This window comes from Lactuca sativa, chromosome 5 (genome assembly GCF_002870075.4).
Source record: "Lactuca sativa cultivar Salinas chromosome 5, Lsat_Salinas_v11, whole genome shotgun sequence".
Classification (NCBI taxonomy): Eukaryota; Viridiplantae; Streptophyta; class Magnoliopsida; order Asterales; family Asteraceae; genus Lactuca; species Lactuca sativa.
Genome location: NC_056627.2, coordinates 190266832 through 190285927, shown reverse-complemented (window position 1 = coordinate 190285927; position 19096 = coordinate 190266832). Strand labels below are relative to the sequence as shown.

Genomic DNA, 19096 nt, shown 5'->3' with positions numbered 1-19096 from the left:
ACTAGGACCTTTAAGTTTATACAATTTCAAATCTCTCACGAGATTGTCTCTTAATGTGCCATCCCAAAATTCACGGTCATTTTAAAAATTTTATTTATGCTTATTGACAATTAGATTATCCATTTTAAAGAATAATATTGCGGAATTTGTTCCTAGAAAACATGATAAATATATTACCAAAGCATTTCCAAAGAAATGTATTTTGTTTATATTAAAACTTTGGGATGTCATTGTCAATACAGAAACACAAGAATAAAAAGACCATACATTTATTTACATATCCTTTAATCTGTCAGTGTAATGTATCTTTGTATCGATACGTGTGATACAAATAAAATGAGTAGGTCAGGTTGGGAAACCTAGTGAGTACATAGGGTTTTCAACCCACAATAATATAGTTATTATGCTTCATCATCAAACAATTAACCCGGTTACCCACCCGCATTATCTTCTTTATTCTTAAGTATCTTCCCAAAGAATCATCCATTCCTCAATATTTATTCCTAAGGATTGTCCTATGGAATAGGCATGAAATCCATTGTTGCCAAGATTTATATAACATGCACTAAGTCCATAGTTTCCGATGTTATCTATTAGGCACTAAGTCCATATCTACCGATGTTATCTATTGGGCACTAAGTGCATAGCTGCTAATATTCATCTATAGGGCACTAAATCCATAGCTGCCAACGTTCATTTGTAAGGTACTAAGTCAATAGTTGCGAGAGTTTATTAAAGTACATATGGTGAACATATCATTCATGACACCTATAGGTTGCGACTCTGCTAGCGTTCCACTGGACTGTCTAGAATAGTCCCTGGTTGTCATCTATACTCTGCTAGATGACCAGACCATCGCTTTGGTCAAGGATTCTCGTCATCTTTCACCTCTTATCATTTATATCATCTTTCATCTCTCTTCATCCATATCATATTTCATCTCTCATCATTCATCTCATTTTTCATCTAACCATCTTTATCCATCATGATTATAGGTATAAAATGTGTATACAGTTTAAGTCGAATAAAACATGTATATTTTGTTCATCCACCATAGAAATCAAGAACAAAAATTAGAAGCACACACAACACGTAATTTATATTAAATACTTCATATATATGTGTAAGATGAAAGTAACTATGCACTCACTTTTTAAAGTGATGGCTTGAAATTCGGACAACGCTTCGCTTCTAAAAATTGTTTTTTCCCTTAACGAAACCTAGCATTATTATTTCTAACTTTTAGTCTAATATTTATTGCGACTAATTAAGTCAATGTCTATGAGCGATATTATTTTATAAATGCTAAACAATACTTTTCAATTAATATGTACAGACAGGGTCCAGACAAGAAACACTGGTGGGCAGGACAATTTTGGAATTTAATTAAGTTGTTTTGAAATCCAACAACCCTATGTGGCCATTCAAACCAGATTCCCTGTACCGCGAGCAATTAAAATGTATTATAATTACACTTTTTATAATTTATACTTAGCACATATATTGATTATAGGTTCATAATAATGATAATGAACTTAAATATAAGTTATACTTAAAGAAGGGTAAGCATAACACACTTACAAGGTAGTTTAGCGAAGAACCGGGCTCTGCGTGGGCAGAACTTCTGAGACGAAAACTCTTCTTCTCGGAGCCTTCTGGTGCTCTGGGACTTGCCTCCAACACTTGGGTAGTGCTAGGGAATGGGAAGGGTTAAGAAGGATGTTTGAGAGAGAAAGAATGGGAAAGGTGTGAAGAGAAATGAAGAAAAACACTTCTATTTATAGGCTGGGAGGCCGTGCATACCTGGGGCGTACTTCGGAGTACGAGGGGCATCAGAAGCCTACACCATACGTACGAGGGGGCAGCTGTCAGCTTTGCATGCAAGACCGTGGGGAGAAAGCAAGGGTTGAGATGGTGCCACATGGCACTCCTCGCATCAGCCTATACATAACTTCTAAATTTAGTAACTTTTGCATATGAGCTCCATTTTTAATGTCTTTATATGTACGTGTAGGTGGCAGCGAAATCTACAACTTTCGTTTAGACTCCATTGGCTAATTTTGAATTTAATTTTAAAGTTATATTTTAACATGCTTAGACAGTAAAGTCCATTAAAAACTCATAACTTTTTCATCTAACGTCCATTTCCGCCTGTCTTTATATCGTTGAGTTCCTATTCATGAGATATTCAATTCTCATTAAGGTTGTGTCGGCTAGAAATTGATCGATCTAAAATTCGATTTTCGGGCTATGCACTGCTATGCTAAATCTTGGAAAAATCATAACTTCCTCATACGAAGTCAGATTTGGACGTTATTTTTATTTATGCTCTTGGTTTAATGTATACTAAAACTTTTGTAGATCCTTAAGGCCGAAAAGTAATTTATCAAAAATTCACTTTTTATGTTACATAGTGCCGTGCCGGTTTAGCCATAAAACTTCGACAGGTCATAACTTCTTCGTTTTAACTCGGATTTTAGGGTTCTTTATATGTATGGAACCCTTGTGATATATATTATAACTTAGTTAAGATTATTTATTCATATAACCTTCTATCAAGAAGTCGTTTTTTGATGCTTATTGCCTTTAAATTAACAAGCCCGAATCTGTGGGCGTTACAATTATCTCCCCTTAAGATGATTACGTCCTAGAATCATCAACGAAATAGGGCTTGTGTAATGACTCCATATGTTATCTTTTCATCCTAGTTAATAAATGTAACTCTTATGCCTTTTCTAACGAGTTTCTAACTGTTGGACTTCTTAAATGTTGGCGGTGCTCAATCTTGCAACCGCTCTTTATCCTATGTTGGTCTTTCAATCATAACCTTTGAGTTATCAAGTCGATCCTTATTGGAGAATCCTGATCCTTCTTAAAAAAACTTAACTTAAGATAATTTCTTTACTTTGATTATTATAATAGTCCGATAGGTCATGTTCTAATGACCTCTCGTCGTATGATGCAATGCTTAGACTCATATCTTTTTTGAGTCATATTCTAGAATGGAAGACACCTTACTTCATGTTCTAATGAGATATAATCACATTATAGCATGTAACATGTCTAGCTACAAGTGTCTTATTTTAACGGCGATCGTGATACTTCTATTGATCGCTTCGATTATCTTTCACTTAAATCTTCTGGCATAAGTCAGATGTTACATTGAAATTGGTTCTCTGAACTACATAGAATACATATATTAGTCAGAATCGATATGATATGACCACTAGGATCAGAATAATAATCATCTTCTTAGTCATTACCGAAACAATGGTAACGACATACATGAACAAAACGAAATCAATTACTAGTTCCTTGGTAACCTTGTAATTTTCCCCGATCCAAGTGTGAGTCCTATGCTTCTAGCAGTATAGGCCTTTTCTACCTTTCACACTGACTCATACTCGTCCCAAGTATTACCTCGCAGTTTTCCAAGTCACCATACAAGAATTTCACATAGTCATTTAACACACCAGATAACAAAACGAAGGTTCATATTATTTCTTGAAACGATTACATAGATGTTCAAGTTCACCCTACACTATTCCTCTTATAATAGGCTATGGCACATGATACCATTTATATGGCTACTTTATATCTTTCTCTTTGGATATATAGATCCATACTCTTGATCCCTTGTATCCTTGCCTACTTCATTAAGGATGATTTGGAATGCTCTTGCCTTTGGCTTTGACGGTACGTTTGGCTTTGTAGCTCCTTCACTTATTGGACTATCTTGCTTGAAGTTTCCTTCACTACACTTAAAGCAGACTTCTCTCTTGGTTGTGCATTCGATGGCATAGTGACCAGTCTTCCCGCATTTGAAGCAGGTCACTTCTTTAGAGCATCTCCCAATGTGCTTCCTTTTGCATTTGTCACACCACTTTTCTTCATTGCTATCCCCATACCTCTTGTTTTTGGGGTCAAATCCAGGAACCTATTTTTCTTGCCGGATCTTGAAGACCCCTCAAACTTCCTCTTCTTGCCAACTTCAACCTTGTTGGCGGTTCGGCCTTTAATCATTTCGTCAACAGACTTAGCAACCCATATGTCTGCCTCAAGAGTAGGTGCCTGGCATACTGACACAATAGGTTCGTCCTAATTTTGTTGAAGTAAATGCCTTGTCTCTTCAGTCTAATGATCCAACATCATCTGCGTCATTTCTTGTACTCCTGCCATCGTGATTGGCTCGGGTGCAACTCCTACTTCTAGTTGACACTCAATCACTTGTGGCTCAGGCTGCAAGTTATCGCTTCTCAATCCACTTAGAATTCTAACCATGTCGATCTATACACCAAATCAAACGTTCGATGTGCAGTGACAAGAATTAAGATAGGGAAAGCTTAATAGATGTATAAATCTCCTTATCACCCCGAAAAGTTACATGCCAGTTCTAATACCGTAATTAAACGTTTGGTCTTCTGAACACATAAAGTTTCTAGATCCGGTCGACAACAGAGCATAGATCCAATCAAACGATAGGATCATAAAGCATCACAAATCATTTAGAACATAAAAGCAATTTAGGCATTTTCTTTAAATAAGCTAGTGCTTGTGTCTAAAATATAGCAGACACTTATCTCACAATCATCGCTTAACATTCTAAGTTTAAGTCTAGAAATCCTACAAATTCCTACTCCACTTAAACTAATGCTTATTTGAAAATCAGAGTATCCATTGTATACAATAATATTGCAAAATTTGTTCCCAGAAAACGTGATAAATATATTATCAAAGCATATCCGAAGAAAGCTATTTTCGTTATATTAAAACTTTGGGATGTCATTGTCACTACAAAAAAATAAGCATAAATAGACCTTACATTTATTTACACTAATGATCTACATCTCCTTTAATCTCTCAGTGTGATGTGTCTTCGTATCGATACCTGTGATACAAATAAAATGAGTGGGTCAAGTTGGGAACCCTGGTGAGTTTATAGGGTTTTTAACCACAATAATAAAGTTATTATATTTTATCATCAAACAATTAACCTAATTACTCATTCCCATTATCTTCTTTATTCTTAAGTATCTTCCCTAAGAATCATATATTCCTCAATATTTATTCCTAAGGATTGTCCTAAGGAATAGGCACGAAGTCCATCGCCACCAGAGTTTATATAACAAGCACAAAGTCCATAGTTGCCGATGTTATCTATTAGGCACTAAGTCCATAGTTGCTGATGTTATCTATTAGGCACTAAGCGCATAGCTACCAATATTCATCTATAGGTCACTAAATCCATAGCTTCTAATAGGGGTGGAATTGGTACGGTAACGACTTTTTGTTTTCTTCAAACCGCGTACCGTACCAACTATAGTTGGTAGGAGAATTTAACTACCAGTACCGTACCAACTATACTTGGTACCGGTTTATTTGGCTACCAAAAAATTTGGTTGGTACATATTGGTACTGGTATATACCAAATGCTTTAACTAATTTTTATATTTGAAGAGTTTGACACATGATTAACTATATTAGGCTTTACATTGTAATCATCATCCAACCCAATGGTTAGAAAAATTTCCATAATCGGAAACACATTAAACAAAAAAAATTGTCATTGATGTTTAGTACCTTTTATATGCATATAAAATAAAATAAATATCATGGACAATACAAAGTAAATGTATTCAACTATGACGTTGTTATATATTAACTATACCGTTGTCTCACTGTCTTAATTGTAAACATTATATATAAAGAATTAACAAAAAAATATATACTAGTCTAAGAAGTGATTAGTTAATTGTTTTTTGTTTTCTTGTTTTGAGTAATACACAAGTAATCGAGTAATGTATACGTAATGTCAGACTTGCTGCTCTTAATTGAAACATAAAAATGTGATAATTAATATTTCTTCATATGTATTAATTGATACATACATATATATATATATATATATATATATATATATATATATATATATATATATATATGAATTGGTTGGTACGATACAACCGTGGTATTCAAAATTTTATACCATTATCGTACCAAGTTTACTTAATTGTTATGGTAATACCGACCAAACGTATTGGCTACCGAACATGTTGGCTACCAATTCAATTGGTTCGGTTGGTAACATGTTGGTTGGTTCTCTAAGGTACATATTTGCCAGCCCTAGCTGCCAATGTTCATTTTGTAAGGCACTAAGTCCATAGCTGTTAGGGTTTTTAGAGTACATCTGGTGAACATATCATTCACAATACCTACAGGTTACGAGCCTACTAGCGTTCCATTGGACTGTCTATAATAGTCCGTGGTTGTCATCTATACTCTGCTAGATGACTGGGCCATCGCTTTGGTCAAGGCTTCTCATCATCTTTCACCTCTCATCATTTGTATCATCTTTCATCTCTCATCACTCATCTCATCTTTCATCTCTCATCTCATCTCATTTTTCATCTACCCATCTTTACCCATCATGATTATGTTGGATTAGGTGTCTAAGCCCATAACTATAATTGGTATGTACTTGATTTGATATGTAGCATGGTCCTTTTAGGTTGCCTTCACTCATGCAACTTGATAGGATGACTAATGGAAAGAGAGAGTAGGATTTATTATATGAATAATAAATTGGTACTCATAATGATTTTATTAATATATTATAGGATTAATATATTATTTGGAAATCATATTATTAATTAGTAATTAATCAAAAATTAATTTGATATTAATTTTATGATTGAAGGAACTAATTAATAATGAAGGGGCTGTTTTGCAAATCGTTGATAGTTGTGGAACTGGGCTTATGACTCCTTGTAAGTGGAGTGGACGAAATTTATGGGTGAACCCATAAGATTTCGTCCAAGGGTTCACTAAGGAGGTCCATGGGTTTCTTTGAGCTTAAGTTAGGATCTAGGGTTTCTTTATTCAAGTCCAGCTTAAAGGTTAAGCAACCTAGCCCTATATAAAGCCCTATAACCTAAGGAGTTTCGGCCATATGATTTGTAAGAGTTTCCCAAGCCGCGATTTCTTGTCTCTCATTGTCATCCTTATTGTGTTGGGTGTTTGTGACTCTATTAGAGGTGCAACACTTGGGGAACTAAGCTTTCAAGAGTCAAGGTGGCTCTTGTTATAGCTACATAACAAGTGAGGTAATGATCAAACCCTAATATTATATATGAATTTTGAATTATATATGATAGATCTGGGGTTATTACTTTGATGTTCATATTTGTATGCTTAATAGAGAAAAACTTAGATCCAAAGCAATTAGGGTTGCATGATCACAAAAGATTGTAGATATGCTCAAAACCCATCAGATTATAGGTATAAAATACATATACATTTTAAATTGAATAAAACATGTATATTTTGTTCATACATCATAGATATCAAGAACACAGATAATATGAAAACATAGCACATAAATTATATTAAATACTTCATATCTATGTATAAGATGAAAGTAACTATCCACTCACTTGTTAAAGTGATGACTCGAAATTCGGACAGCGCTTTGCTTCTAACAATCATTTTTTCCTTCGACGGAACCTAGCATTATTATTGCTAAGTTTTAGTCTAATATTTATTGCGACTAATTAACTCAATGTCTACGAGCGATATTGTTTTATAAGTGTTAAACAATACTTTTTGAACTACTATGTACAGACAGGGGCAAGAAATGAAACACCAGAGGACATGACCATTTTGACATTTAAGCTGATCTGAAATCTAACAACCCTATGCGACCCTTCAAACCAGATTCTCCATACCCCGAGCAGTTAAAAGGTATTATAATAACACTTTTTACAATTTCTACTTAGCACATATAGTGCTGATAGGTTCATAATAACGATAATGAACTCAAATATAAGTTATACTTAAAGAAGGGTAAGCAATAACTCATTTATAAGGGAGTTTAGCGAAGAACCAGGCTCTGTGCGGGCAGAACTTCTAAGCCGAAAGCTATTCTTCTTGGAGCCTTCTAGCGCTCCAGGACTCGCCTCTAACACTCAGGAAGTGCTAGGGAATGGGAAGGGTTAAGAAGGATGTTTGAGAGAGAAAGAATGTGAAAGGTGTGAAGAGAAATGAAGAAAAATACTTCTATTTATAGGCTAGGAGGCTGCGCATATGCGGGGCGTACTTCGGAGTATGTTGGGCATACTCGGTACGTGGGGCGTCTGAAGCCTACGTTGCGTGTATGAGGGGGCAGTTGTCAGCTTCGCATGCGAGACCGTGGGGAGAAAGTGAGGGCTAAGATGGTGCCACGTGGCACTCCTCGCATCAGCCTATACATAACTTCTAAATTCTTTCACATACGAGCTGCATTTTTTATTTTGTTTATATCCATGTGTAGCCAGTGACGTAATCTACAACTTTCGTTCAGACTCCTTTGGCTGATTTTGACTTTATTTTAAAGTTATATTTTAACAGGCTTAGATAGGTAAAGTCTGTTAAAAACTCTTAACTTTATCATCTGACGTCCATCTTTGTCTTCTTTATATCATTGAGTTACTATTAATGAGATCTTCAATTCTCATTTAGGTTGTGTCGGCTTGAAATCGACCGATCTAAAATTCGATTTTCGGGGTATGCTAAACCTTAGAAAAATCATTACTTCCTCATACGAAGTCAGATTTGGACGTTCTTCTTATGTACATTCTCGATTTTACATATAATAGGACTTTTGTTTAGATCCCTATGGCTAAAAAGTAATTTTATCAGAAATTCACTTTTTATGTTACGTGGCGCTATGCCAGTTTAGCTGTAAAAGTTTGACGGGTCATAACTTCTTCGTTATAACTCAGATTTCAACGTTCTTTATATGTACGAAACCCTTGTGACATATACTATAACTTAGTTAAGTTTATTAATTCTAAATAACATTCTATCAAAAACTCATTTTTTGATGCTTATTACCTCTAAATTGACTAACCCAAATTTGTGGGCATTACACTTAAGACATGAACCTATACATTGAAGTTGTATCTAGTGAATGTTATTGTTTCATTAATTCATTAAAGAAAATGACAATTCATGGTAATGAGAATGGATTATTTAACTACAAAATTTTAACAAAATTCATGTTGTATTTTCAATATTTAAATTCTTTAATAATTAATACCCTTTTAGTTTTCCAAAACATTAATTATCAAAGTCTAGGATTCAAGTTGCAAAACGAATAAATGGTTAGGTATCATTTATCCCATCCACTTGATTCAACTCAGTTGATATAGATTATAAATTATATCTTACTATATAATTCCTAGAGTTATGGGATCACAAATAACAAATTTAGTTAGACATGTTTGATCATACACATTAAACAACCTTTGTTTTTTTAAGACAACTTTAAATGACAAAAGATGCATGAAAACTTTTGTCACAAGAAATAACAATTATAAAGTTATCATAGAAAATATGTGTGAACTTGTTTTTATACAAAACCAAGTTATCCATATTCTCCAAAAACTAATATTTCCAGAAATCAAAAAATCTAACCGAACGTACAAGGTGGCTCTTGATACCAACTGTTGGGCTTTTATTCAAAACTAGTTTAAAAAACATAGTATTTGGCAATGGAAGACTTGATCAATTTTTAATAACATAAACACGTTAAACCCACCAAGGATCATCTTGAAAAGCTGGAAAGAAAACAAACACAACCAAAGAAGAAGAAGAAAAAATAACAACCTTTGTAGTTCTTTGAATCCTCTTGGGAGGCTCGAAAGTTGATGGAGAATGATGAACTTAAGAGACACCAATAAGATACCAACTTGATGTAGATGCTAGTCTAAAACTCTTAACTCTTGAGCATGCAGTTCATAACCAAAGTATAAAGTTCAAGAGAGTATAAAAGTAAGTAATATCTTCAAGTGATAACCATAAACATGAGAGCATGCATGGAGAGGGGAGAATTCAGATTTTTTATGCAAGAATAAGATTAAGAGATGAAAGCCCTTTTAATAAAGCCAAAACTTTTCCCAAAGGTCTTTATGCTTTAAGTACATCATACCCCTACACATAAATGTCTCGTATTCTTCTTAAGACATGTAATTATTTTCATTTATATAATCAAAATCCCATAACATTATGATAAGATTTTTATCTATAAAAAGAAGTCAAAGTTTGTAATTTTTATAAACTCTTTTAAAATATAAATCTTAACCGTTTGGTAAAAGAGAAAAAGTCCTTAATGTCCAAAATGTTGTACATGACTTAATAATTCATACCATATGAATTATGTACTGTTACTTGCTAATAAAATTATTATTTCCTATAATTAAATAACCTCCAATTTAATTATAAGAGTTTATTGAATATTTATTAAAATCAATTTATAATAAATGATCAATTGTATAAATTGTTGTTAGTGTTGCCCATTAGTATCATATGTTAGTAATATGAGTTTAATATAACTCTTGAGCATACAAGATATTTCAATCTCCCATTTGCATAAGATTCATATTACATTAATATAGACAGTGGTGAATGTCTAGCAACATTTCACTGCCCTCATCAACATACGAGTTTGTGCCATTCCATCAACGCCCATGAAACATCCCAAAAATATAGTACAAAATTTTCATTTTTAATTTAAGTAAAACAGTTTTCCAATCATCTTCCATACATCCCAAATAAAACAAGTGTGTCAAATATCATAAGATTAGAGTGAAATATCTAGTGCATAATCTATGTGGTGTGTGTAATGCAGTCATCTTAAGCTATTCTCCTTTGAACCGAAGTACCTAAAACATAAACTGAAAACCGTAAGCACAAAGCTTTGTGAGTTCCCCAAGATACCACATACCACACATACATGAATCAAATACTGGGCCCCCGTCCTCTGTCGGGCCTCGCCCGGTCTCGAGTCCCACTTGCCCTCGGGCCCCGCGCTCCCTCTCAGCCTCGGGCCTCGCTCGACATCGATCCCTGCTTGGATTACAGATATGTCAATCATAGGCCGCGCCTAACATTGGGCCTCGACCGATAAATGCATGATCACATAATCATATAATCATATAAACAAATAACCATATCAACGTATAACCTTACTAACCTATGAAATAATCATACCATACATATCAAACGAACCGGAAATACCTGAAACCATAAACCACAAAATGTAAGCACAAAGCTTAGTGAGTTCCCCAAATACCACATACCATACATAGCAAACAAGTCATACATACCATACATATCCAACAATCAATAAAAAGTGATATGTGCCAACCATAGTCTTGCCATTATGCCACGCACCGTACCATAGTCTTCCTTGCCAGGCTGGGGGCCAAAACCCTGGGTCTTACAAACAAGTGCCAGGAGCCACCTCTTGGTCTTCCATGCAAGCATCACAAAGACAACTAGCATACAAACAACAACTACTTAACTAATTAATTGCAAGAGTCAAGACTCTAGTCTTGCATACAGATTGCCAGGAGCCATCTCCCAGTCTTTCATACAATTGCCAAGGGCCACCCCCGAGTCTTTGTATAAAACATAAATCACATGGGCCGACATTTGTGCCTTCGACCCATAATACAATGAGGAGTTTAACCTCGAATGTTGAAGCTCACTGAAAGAAATCCCTAGCTGCTGTCCTGATGACTATCAATACAAAATAACACCCAATTAACAATTGGGTTCCAATCTATGGTCCAAAATCCATACTTGGGTAAAATGACCATTTTAGCCATGGCCTAACTTAAACCAAACTGAGGCCTAAATCCATAAACCAAAAAGGCCCAAAACCAAAATATCCACAAAGGCCCACTTATGGCCCTTATTTCCAAGTTTTGCCCAACCCCATATCGGCCTTATCCTAATGCCCCATAATTTCCTTAGTCCGAAAGTTGATCTCAGATGGAAAAAAAGGCCCAAAGCAAAAAAGTCCAAAGGAGTGGTCCAAAGATGCGAAGCCCAAAAACATAACAAGTCCAAAACCCAACTGAGCATTGTACGTGGGGCGTACGCTCAGTTACGCTAGGCGTACTCGACAAATCCAGATTGCGACGACAACTCGATATGATGGGCGTACGGTTAGTTATTTCGGGCATAAAATGACTAATTCCAAAACTGATATTATGGCTTAACTACTTAAGTACTTTACACCCAAATTTCAAAGAACCTTAAAATAAAGCTGTTAATGTATAAAGTTGGCACCTTAATGCAATTGTATGTATCAATGGGACCCAACAACCATATTAATCTATTAAGACCCATATAAATCCAACTAGAACATGCATATATCGACCAAAAGCAAGTATCAAGATACCATTTTTACGAACTTACAAACTCAGAAAGGGCAAGATCTAGCAATATTAGCTCCTGGTGTGGCTCAAACTCACAAGGAGGACTCAAAACCTTAAAATAAGCACAAATCTAGCCTTAAACTCATAAAGGATAGCAAGAAGCCATGGTATGAGTTTGATACCTTAAATGAGCTAGAGATGAAGCCAAGAGTCTAGATCTATAAGTCTTCCGTTGAACCACAATCTAGCACTAAACATTTTTTCCTTGAAAATGAGCAAAAGTACACCAAAATGCAGACTTAGATCTTACAAACACTCAAAGAGAGATTAGGGTTTCCAAAATGAGGCTAAAGGTCAGTGGAGGCTAAGAAATGAGAGAGCCTTAAGCTTATAAGGGTTTTTAAATAGTGCACAAGCCCTAAATATTAGGGTTTGGCACTCTGCCAATTACGCTAGGTGTACCCTAGCTTACGCTGGACGTACTCACCTAGGCACGCGCCAACTTATTATGTACGCATGGGACCTATCTTGCAAATCTTTTCAACTAGGGACCATTTCTTCAATTATTTCAAATTTCCCTAACATCCTCATCTTAGGTCCGTTTCCAACCAAACCTTATATCCATGGAAAGGTGGCGATAAGCCCTATGCTTCTAACAACTCACCATAGCCTTAAAACTTCCAGAACAAAACTGAAAATTCATAAATGACCGAGTTATGAAAATATGAGTATACCCTTGGGCTCAGAAAACACCATCGAACAGCTGGATCACTTAAACCATAACACCCACATCCGAAAAGGTCTAAATCCTTTCTTTCCCAAGGAACTAAGCTTCATGACAACTGATGATTGGGCCGCAACCTCGAATAATGAGGCAAATCCAAAACCGAGTGTTACACCCTTGATAGATACACTATTTAAACTTGCAACCATGATCACTCCGATGAAAACTTCCTGTTCTCTCTTAACGCATCAATAAAACTAATCCAACCATTTGCATACTCGAACTGAAAAATCTTCTGACCCATGATGCTGAAACCACAAGTCAAACCGTCCATCGAATCATTAATCTGAGTATCCAGTTCTCCCCCGCTTAAGGTTTGAACTACCTACAGTTCTCGTTTACTACATCAAAATCTCGAACTAGCTTCACCAACAGTTATAATCCTTGATTCTCATGGACTTTACCCAAAATAGAATCACATAGTCCATCGAATATTTAGCTCCACCCTAGAACCCTATCAGAAAAGAAGAAAAGAACAAACAATAGAGCTAAGCAGAAATTCTAAGTCTATGTAATTCAATTCAACAGGGTCTTTTGACGAATGAAAGTACACATGAATGTTCCTAAGGCAACATGACACTCTTGCCTATCAACAAGCGATCAGGTTACACATCCTACTCACGAGTCGACCAACTAAGACAAGACCAGAGTCAACCGAGTTTCACCACCCAACCCGAGCATCAATAGGATCCAACCGGCCAACATAATATACAAAACACACTAGCTACCCCTACGTGTTTTGGGTTCCACCCCATCCTTTTGGATCAATAAAGACCATGGAATTTACACACAGACAATTGGTGGCAAGCGCTCTTTTCTAATATTCAAAGGGAAAGGCAATTGATGCTTAATTGCTTACAAATTGAGTGCATACTAAAATAAAGAGAAAGCTACTGAATAAATAGCCCAAAGAAAACTTTGGAATAGTGACATGATGAACTTTAATACATACTATTAGAATACATGATCAACGTTAGTGGAACATAGAAAAATACAATAATTATATTGAAAGGAACTTCTTCGAGCTCCTAGGCACATTTAATTGGAATATGTGGTTCATGAAGTGAAACAAACAACACATGGGGTCCGATAGAAGAATTTCTAGTTGCTATAACTATAACACGGCATGAAATCTTTAATAATAGGTTTCACTCTCTCTGTTATCTTAATAATACAGAAGAGGATTATCCTGTATGCAACAAGCATACCAAACAAGATTCCCAGGTCAACCCACTTAGAGTATTGCATCTCGATTTGCAATACACTCTTCAATATCATCTCACCATCAACTGTAGGAGGACCTCCTGAGTACTCAGGGAACTTTAGCCCTTCAAACTCATTTTTATACAATCCTTGTAATACATACCTATGGAACGAAATATAGTACATAGGGTATCTCCATATAACATGGGGTAAATCATTTGGCAATCGAAAGATCCCTGACGCTAGTATCATCAATCCTTGGATTCCAGCACCACATATGATCCCCATGAGAAAATTTGGAACAATGGTAGCTACAATCATCATAAGACACTCAGCCAACAACATTGACGCAAATATTACTAACACAAAATAGATAAATAATTTTGGTTCAGTTTGAAGTCCCATGAGTGAGTAAGCTATTGCTCCGGGGATTATGGAGATGAGAAGAAGGTATGGTGTTGAAGAGATGGTGTTGCTGATAACGAATGATCCAACCGTGTAATGCCCATCTAATCTTTCCCATTGAAAGACCTATATATAGTTATGATATAGTTATTAGAAAAGGAAAATAGTTTAAGTGCATTATTTTATTCAAGAACAAGAATATATAAGATATGTAAACTAACTTTTACTTCCTCCACAAAGGAGGGGAACCCGCCAATAGCTAAAATGGTCAAGAATGATGAAACAAACATGATCATTGAAACCCTATCCTGCGCCATTAGGAAACAAAACAATCTATTCTCAGTAGGTCAACATATGATTAGAAACAACACCAATGTGTTTTCTTCATCAATATTTTATCCAAAATTGACCTTGGTGGTAGAAATTGGTTACAAACTATATAAAATTGCAACGAAAAGCCCTACTGTGTCATCATACTTTATAAGTGACAATTTCTTTTCAGCAAATACGGAAAGTTTTCAATATTTGCAGTGATGAGAAATTTGTAGTTCTCCAATCAAATGATTTCCCACACAAAACTTGCATTCCTATATTTCTTAAAGATCCATGATTCGAATAATAGTAAATAATAAATCAAAGTGAATTTCAAACGAACACCATGAAATCAGCATATGAGACGCTTATTATTTTGTGCTAGTTTATTCTTTACTACCATGAATTTTAACATAAAATAGGGGATTTTGGGCGTGTTTGACAGAGAGCTTTTGCGAATTTTTATCTTTTAGCCTTTAAAAATAAGCTCAAACTAAGTGATGAAAAACTTACATGAATAGAGCCAAATCCCAAACCAATGTGGAAAAAGATTGTTCCTAGTGAAAAACCAAACCCAATATATATGCCAAGGCGCAACCAATAGTATCCTGGATCACGGTACATGTTTATAAACGATCTTTGCGATAACACCGAGCACTGTGTAATGAATTTGGCTTGTAGGCTTCGTTCTCTCAGAATTAGGTCTCCTTTCTATAAAAAAACACATTCTTTTTATTATATTCTACTATAATGTAACCTTTGTTATAAGAAAGAACAAAGCAAATATGATGTACCTCTCTACATATAGTGGATATTTCACTTTTCACTTCCGTATACATCTCGGATGACTTGTAAGATTCAGCAAGTGCATTGATTATGTGCTCAGCAGGAACCTCTCCACGAGCAGTGTCCTTTATAAACAGCAAGAAAGGGATTATAATAGTGGGAAAAGAGCATCAGTTGAATAAGCATTGATCTAACATGAACTTTGTGATTCAGTAAAACGAAGTTTCAGTTAAAACCAAGGATGTCATATTGAATTCTATGAGTATATATGAAGTACTACTTAGACGATGCATAGATAGCAACCTTTACAATAATTTTGACTTCTTAATCGAAAAGTGATATAGCATGACAACATTTTTTTCTGTTTTAATTTTATCAATCTTCTATGACCGAGATTTAACAATTGTAACCTACCTTATCAAAATCCATGTTGATTGTCATAAGGTAATGATCTGGAGGACTCTGGAGATCTGGGCAAGGAAAACCATTTACTGCAAAAAACTGAAAATAACAATAGGAGTTATAATTAAATTCATCTTCTTAATATATATTAATATCATTATTATAATATTTTTCATAAACACATGCTGAATAGATTACCTGATTTGCAGCCAAAGTAGGACCAAAGTATATTGTTTTCCCCATAGAGAGAAGACAAAGATTGTTAAAGAGTCCAAAAAGTTGACTACTAGGTTGATGGATTGCTGCTAAAACTGTCATCTGGTATTGCCGAGTGAGCTTCACAATCTGGTTCATGACATGGTATGAAGTTGCGCTATCAAGACCACTCGTAGGCTCATCAAGCAACAGAAGTTTGGGGTGTGTCAGGAGCTCTAAGCAGATGCTTACACGCCTCTTTTGGCCACCACTTAGTGCTTTAAAACCCCAGCCTCCTATTCTAGTGTTCACACAATCTTGGAGCCCCATCTCCCTTATTGTTCTATCTGCTCTCTCCCTCTTCTCGGATCTTGGCATCATTTTGGGCAGTTGGAGTTCAGCTGAGTAGTACACGGCTTCTTTCACGGTTAACGTCCACATTAAAACTTGTTCTTGAGTCATATATGCCTACGTAAGATATAGAGTTATTGTCATTGTCTCCCAACAAACTATCTTTTGACATATATTCTGGTCATTTAAGTAATTTTCTTGTAATATGGATCTTTAAACTCTAAAAATCCATGTCAACAAGACCATTGCTCCATAAGGTTGAAGGGAGTGGTACCATGCTTAGGATGTTGCCACATCAGATTTTTTGAAGCCAGAGAGTATTAGTATCCAAGTTGTAAAAAGGTAGAAAATGGTAGTGTCTTAGCTTAATAGATTTTATTTTCGAAAAAAAATTAAACAAAGAAAACAAAAAAGGATCAGCCAATGAAAACCCATTATCCAAGTTTCTCTTTCCCCTCTCCTCTCTCCTCTCGCACGTGGGGAGCCTTCATTTGCAGCGCGTCTAGCGCCTTTGATGGGGGTGGTGTGCGGTGCTTTGGCGAGGGTGCTAGCGCCCAAAGCCTAACCGAAGAGGTGAACATGTTACAATGGTGATGTGTCCAAACGACACTGACTTGGCGTCCATGTGGCTTTTTCTATTATAATATTTTCCTTATTATTACTATTATTATTTAATTCACCTCCATCTCCCATAACTACCACGGTCCACCTACCACTCCATCCATCTCCAACATTAAAGAACAAGAAGAGCATTGAATATAACTACCGACAACAGCTTATAAAGCATAAACACAATCTACGAGAAGCTTTAGAAGCAAGCTTCAAGATAAAAAGGAATTGAACTCATAGAATCTTTTAGGGAATCAACACAATGGAAGATCTTTACTCTGAATCTGCAGTAAACAACCAAGATGACTGCCTTGAAAAATCGAGTTGAAGTTCATAAAGAACTGTTGAAACAAGTAATAAATAGTTCATCATAAACGATTTGAACATCGATCTCTATGTTTTTGGAGTTTTTTGTGAAGCCATGATGAGCCCATTGTATAAGTAGTTGAATAACCATTATAGGTCTGTTTACATCTAAAGTCAAATTTTTTCTATTTTGTGATTTTCATCCTACCTTTGTTGCATCTCTTCCTCTCCACCATCAATGCCATTAATCGTTCTCCATTACTATGGCTTTGTGTGCGATCATGAAACCCGGGGAAAATGGGAGGGACAGATGGAGGGGGAGGGGTGAAGAGAAAAAAAACCGATTAATGTAGCGTTAGTTCATTATTTATTTATTTTCTCTAATGTCAGAAAATTAAAAAGAAGAAATATACCTACCCACTTCAACATCAATTCACTGAGCAAACAGGAAAATAAAAAGGCATAGCTAATAGCTATGATAAAAAATAATAATAATAAATAAAATAAAAGGACTAATGACTATATCTATAGCTCAACAATAATCAAGAAAACACATAACTTCTAGATATTGTAAAAAATGGGTTCAAATATGGAAGAAAAAAAATGCAAACTTTTGTGCTTTATTTGTCTTGATCATGAGAACGTATATTTTCATCCATTAATTAAGTAAAAAAACAAGTGATTTAGCGTAGGATTGCGTGCTTCCATACCAAAGTGCCATAGGTAAGCCTCTGTTTTTGTCCGTTAATTAGAACTCGTCCATTGTGCCTTGTATTGGAAGCCAACCTCCCTAACAATTAATTAAATATTAAACATGCAAATCATCTAAAAGATGTAATGTAGGGATAAAGTGGATATAATGGAGAATTATATGCAGTAAACACGTAATGTAAGGATAAAGTGGAGAATTATATACCAGCCAATGAATCAAGGAGAGTGGACTTCCCACAACCAGAAGGACCCATAATGGCAACAATCTCTCCAGGTTTAGCATAACCAGAGACACCAGAAAGTATAGATTTACATCCATCTTTCCCTGCATTCCACTCTGAGCTTGAAACAACTACTCCAAGCTCTTCCCATGTCAAGTACGCTAAACTCCTCCTTTCCTCCACAACACCCGACTCACACTCAACAGTTTCGACGTCTGGTTCTGGACTAATTCCGTTGATATGTACCTGACTACCCATGCAAGATCAAAGCACAAAATAAATAACTATTGAGAGAGAAAGAGAGAGTGAGGGTAACTTTAGAGCAATATGAAAATTGTGACCGGAGTTGGGGTTATATGCCTATATTAATAACTTTGAGAATTCACGGATACTTTTTTTAGTAAACATTGTATACCACATAAAAAAACTATAACAAAACGTTCTAAATTACCTAAGATGTGGTATGACATGGCTAAAAATGTTCCAATTTTGCAAATAATTCATAATTTACAAAAGTACAAAAACGAGCCTTATGGTATGTATTTTTTTTTTTCTAGAAAATGGTCCAAATCATGAAATTTTTGGATTGGTAGTTGTTCTGAACATGT

The 19096-nt window shown here is 35.4% G+C and overlaps 1 protein-coding gene across 2 annotated transcripts; it reads right to left on the bottom strand.

Moving 5' to 3' along the window:
- Positions 1 to 13881: 13881 nt before the first annotated feature.
- LOC111882935 (ABC transporter G family member 1) lies at positions 13882 to 18850 on the bottom strand. Of its 2 annotated transcripts, XM_023879299.3 has the most exons (8): positions 18473 to 18850; positions 18267 to 18346; positions 16294 to 16758; positions 16108 to 16194; positions 15702 to 15818; positions 15421 to 15618; positions 14817 to 14903; positions 13882 to 14721 (listed from the first exon to the last, which is right to left on the bottom strand). In XM_023879299.3, exons 1-8 carry the CDS (start codon positions 18744 to 18746, stop codon positions 14089 to 14091), a joined length of 1941 nt encoding a protein of 646 aa, XP_023735067.1. In that variant the 5' UTR covers positions 18747 to 18850; the 3' UTR covers positions 13882 to 14088. The 2 variants fall into 2 exon arrangements, with proteins under 2 accessions (XP_023735067.1, XP_023735068.1); XM_023879300.3 differs by lacking the exons at positions 18267 to 18346; positions 18473 to 18850 and adding an exon at positions 17765 to 18241.
- Positions 18851 to 19096: the final 246 nt, after the last annotated feature.

Excerpts from the sequence above, each read along its gene's own strand:
- LOC111882935 (XM_023879299.3), bottom strand. The coding sequence starts at position 18,746 with ATGGGTAGTCAGGTACATATCAACGGAATTAGTCCAGAACCAGACGTC. Across the intron at positions 18,347-18,472 it reads TCTCCTTGATTCATTGGCTG|GGAGGTTGGCTTCCAATACA; the intron begins GTATATAATTCT and ends ATTAATTGTTAG. Across the intron at positions 16,759-18,266 it reads GGCTTACCTATGGCACTTTG|GCATATATGACTCAAGAACA; the intron begins GTATGGAAGCAC and ends TATCTTACGTAG.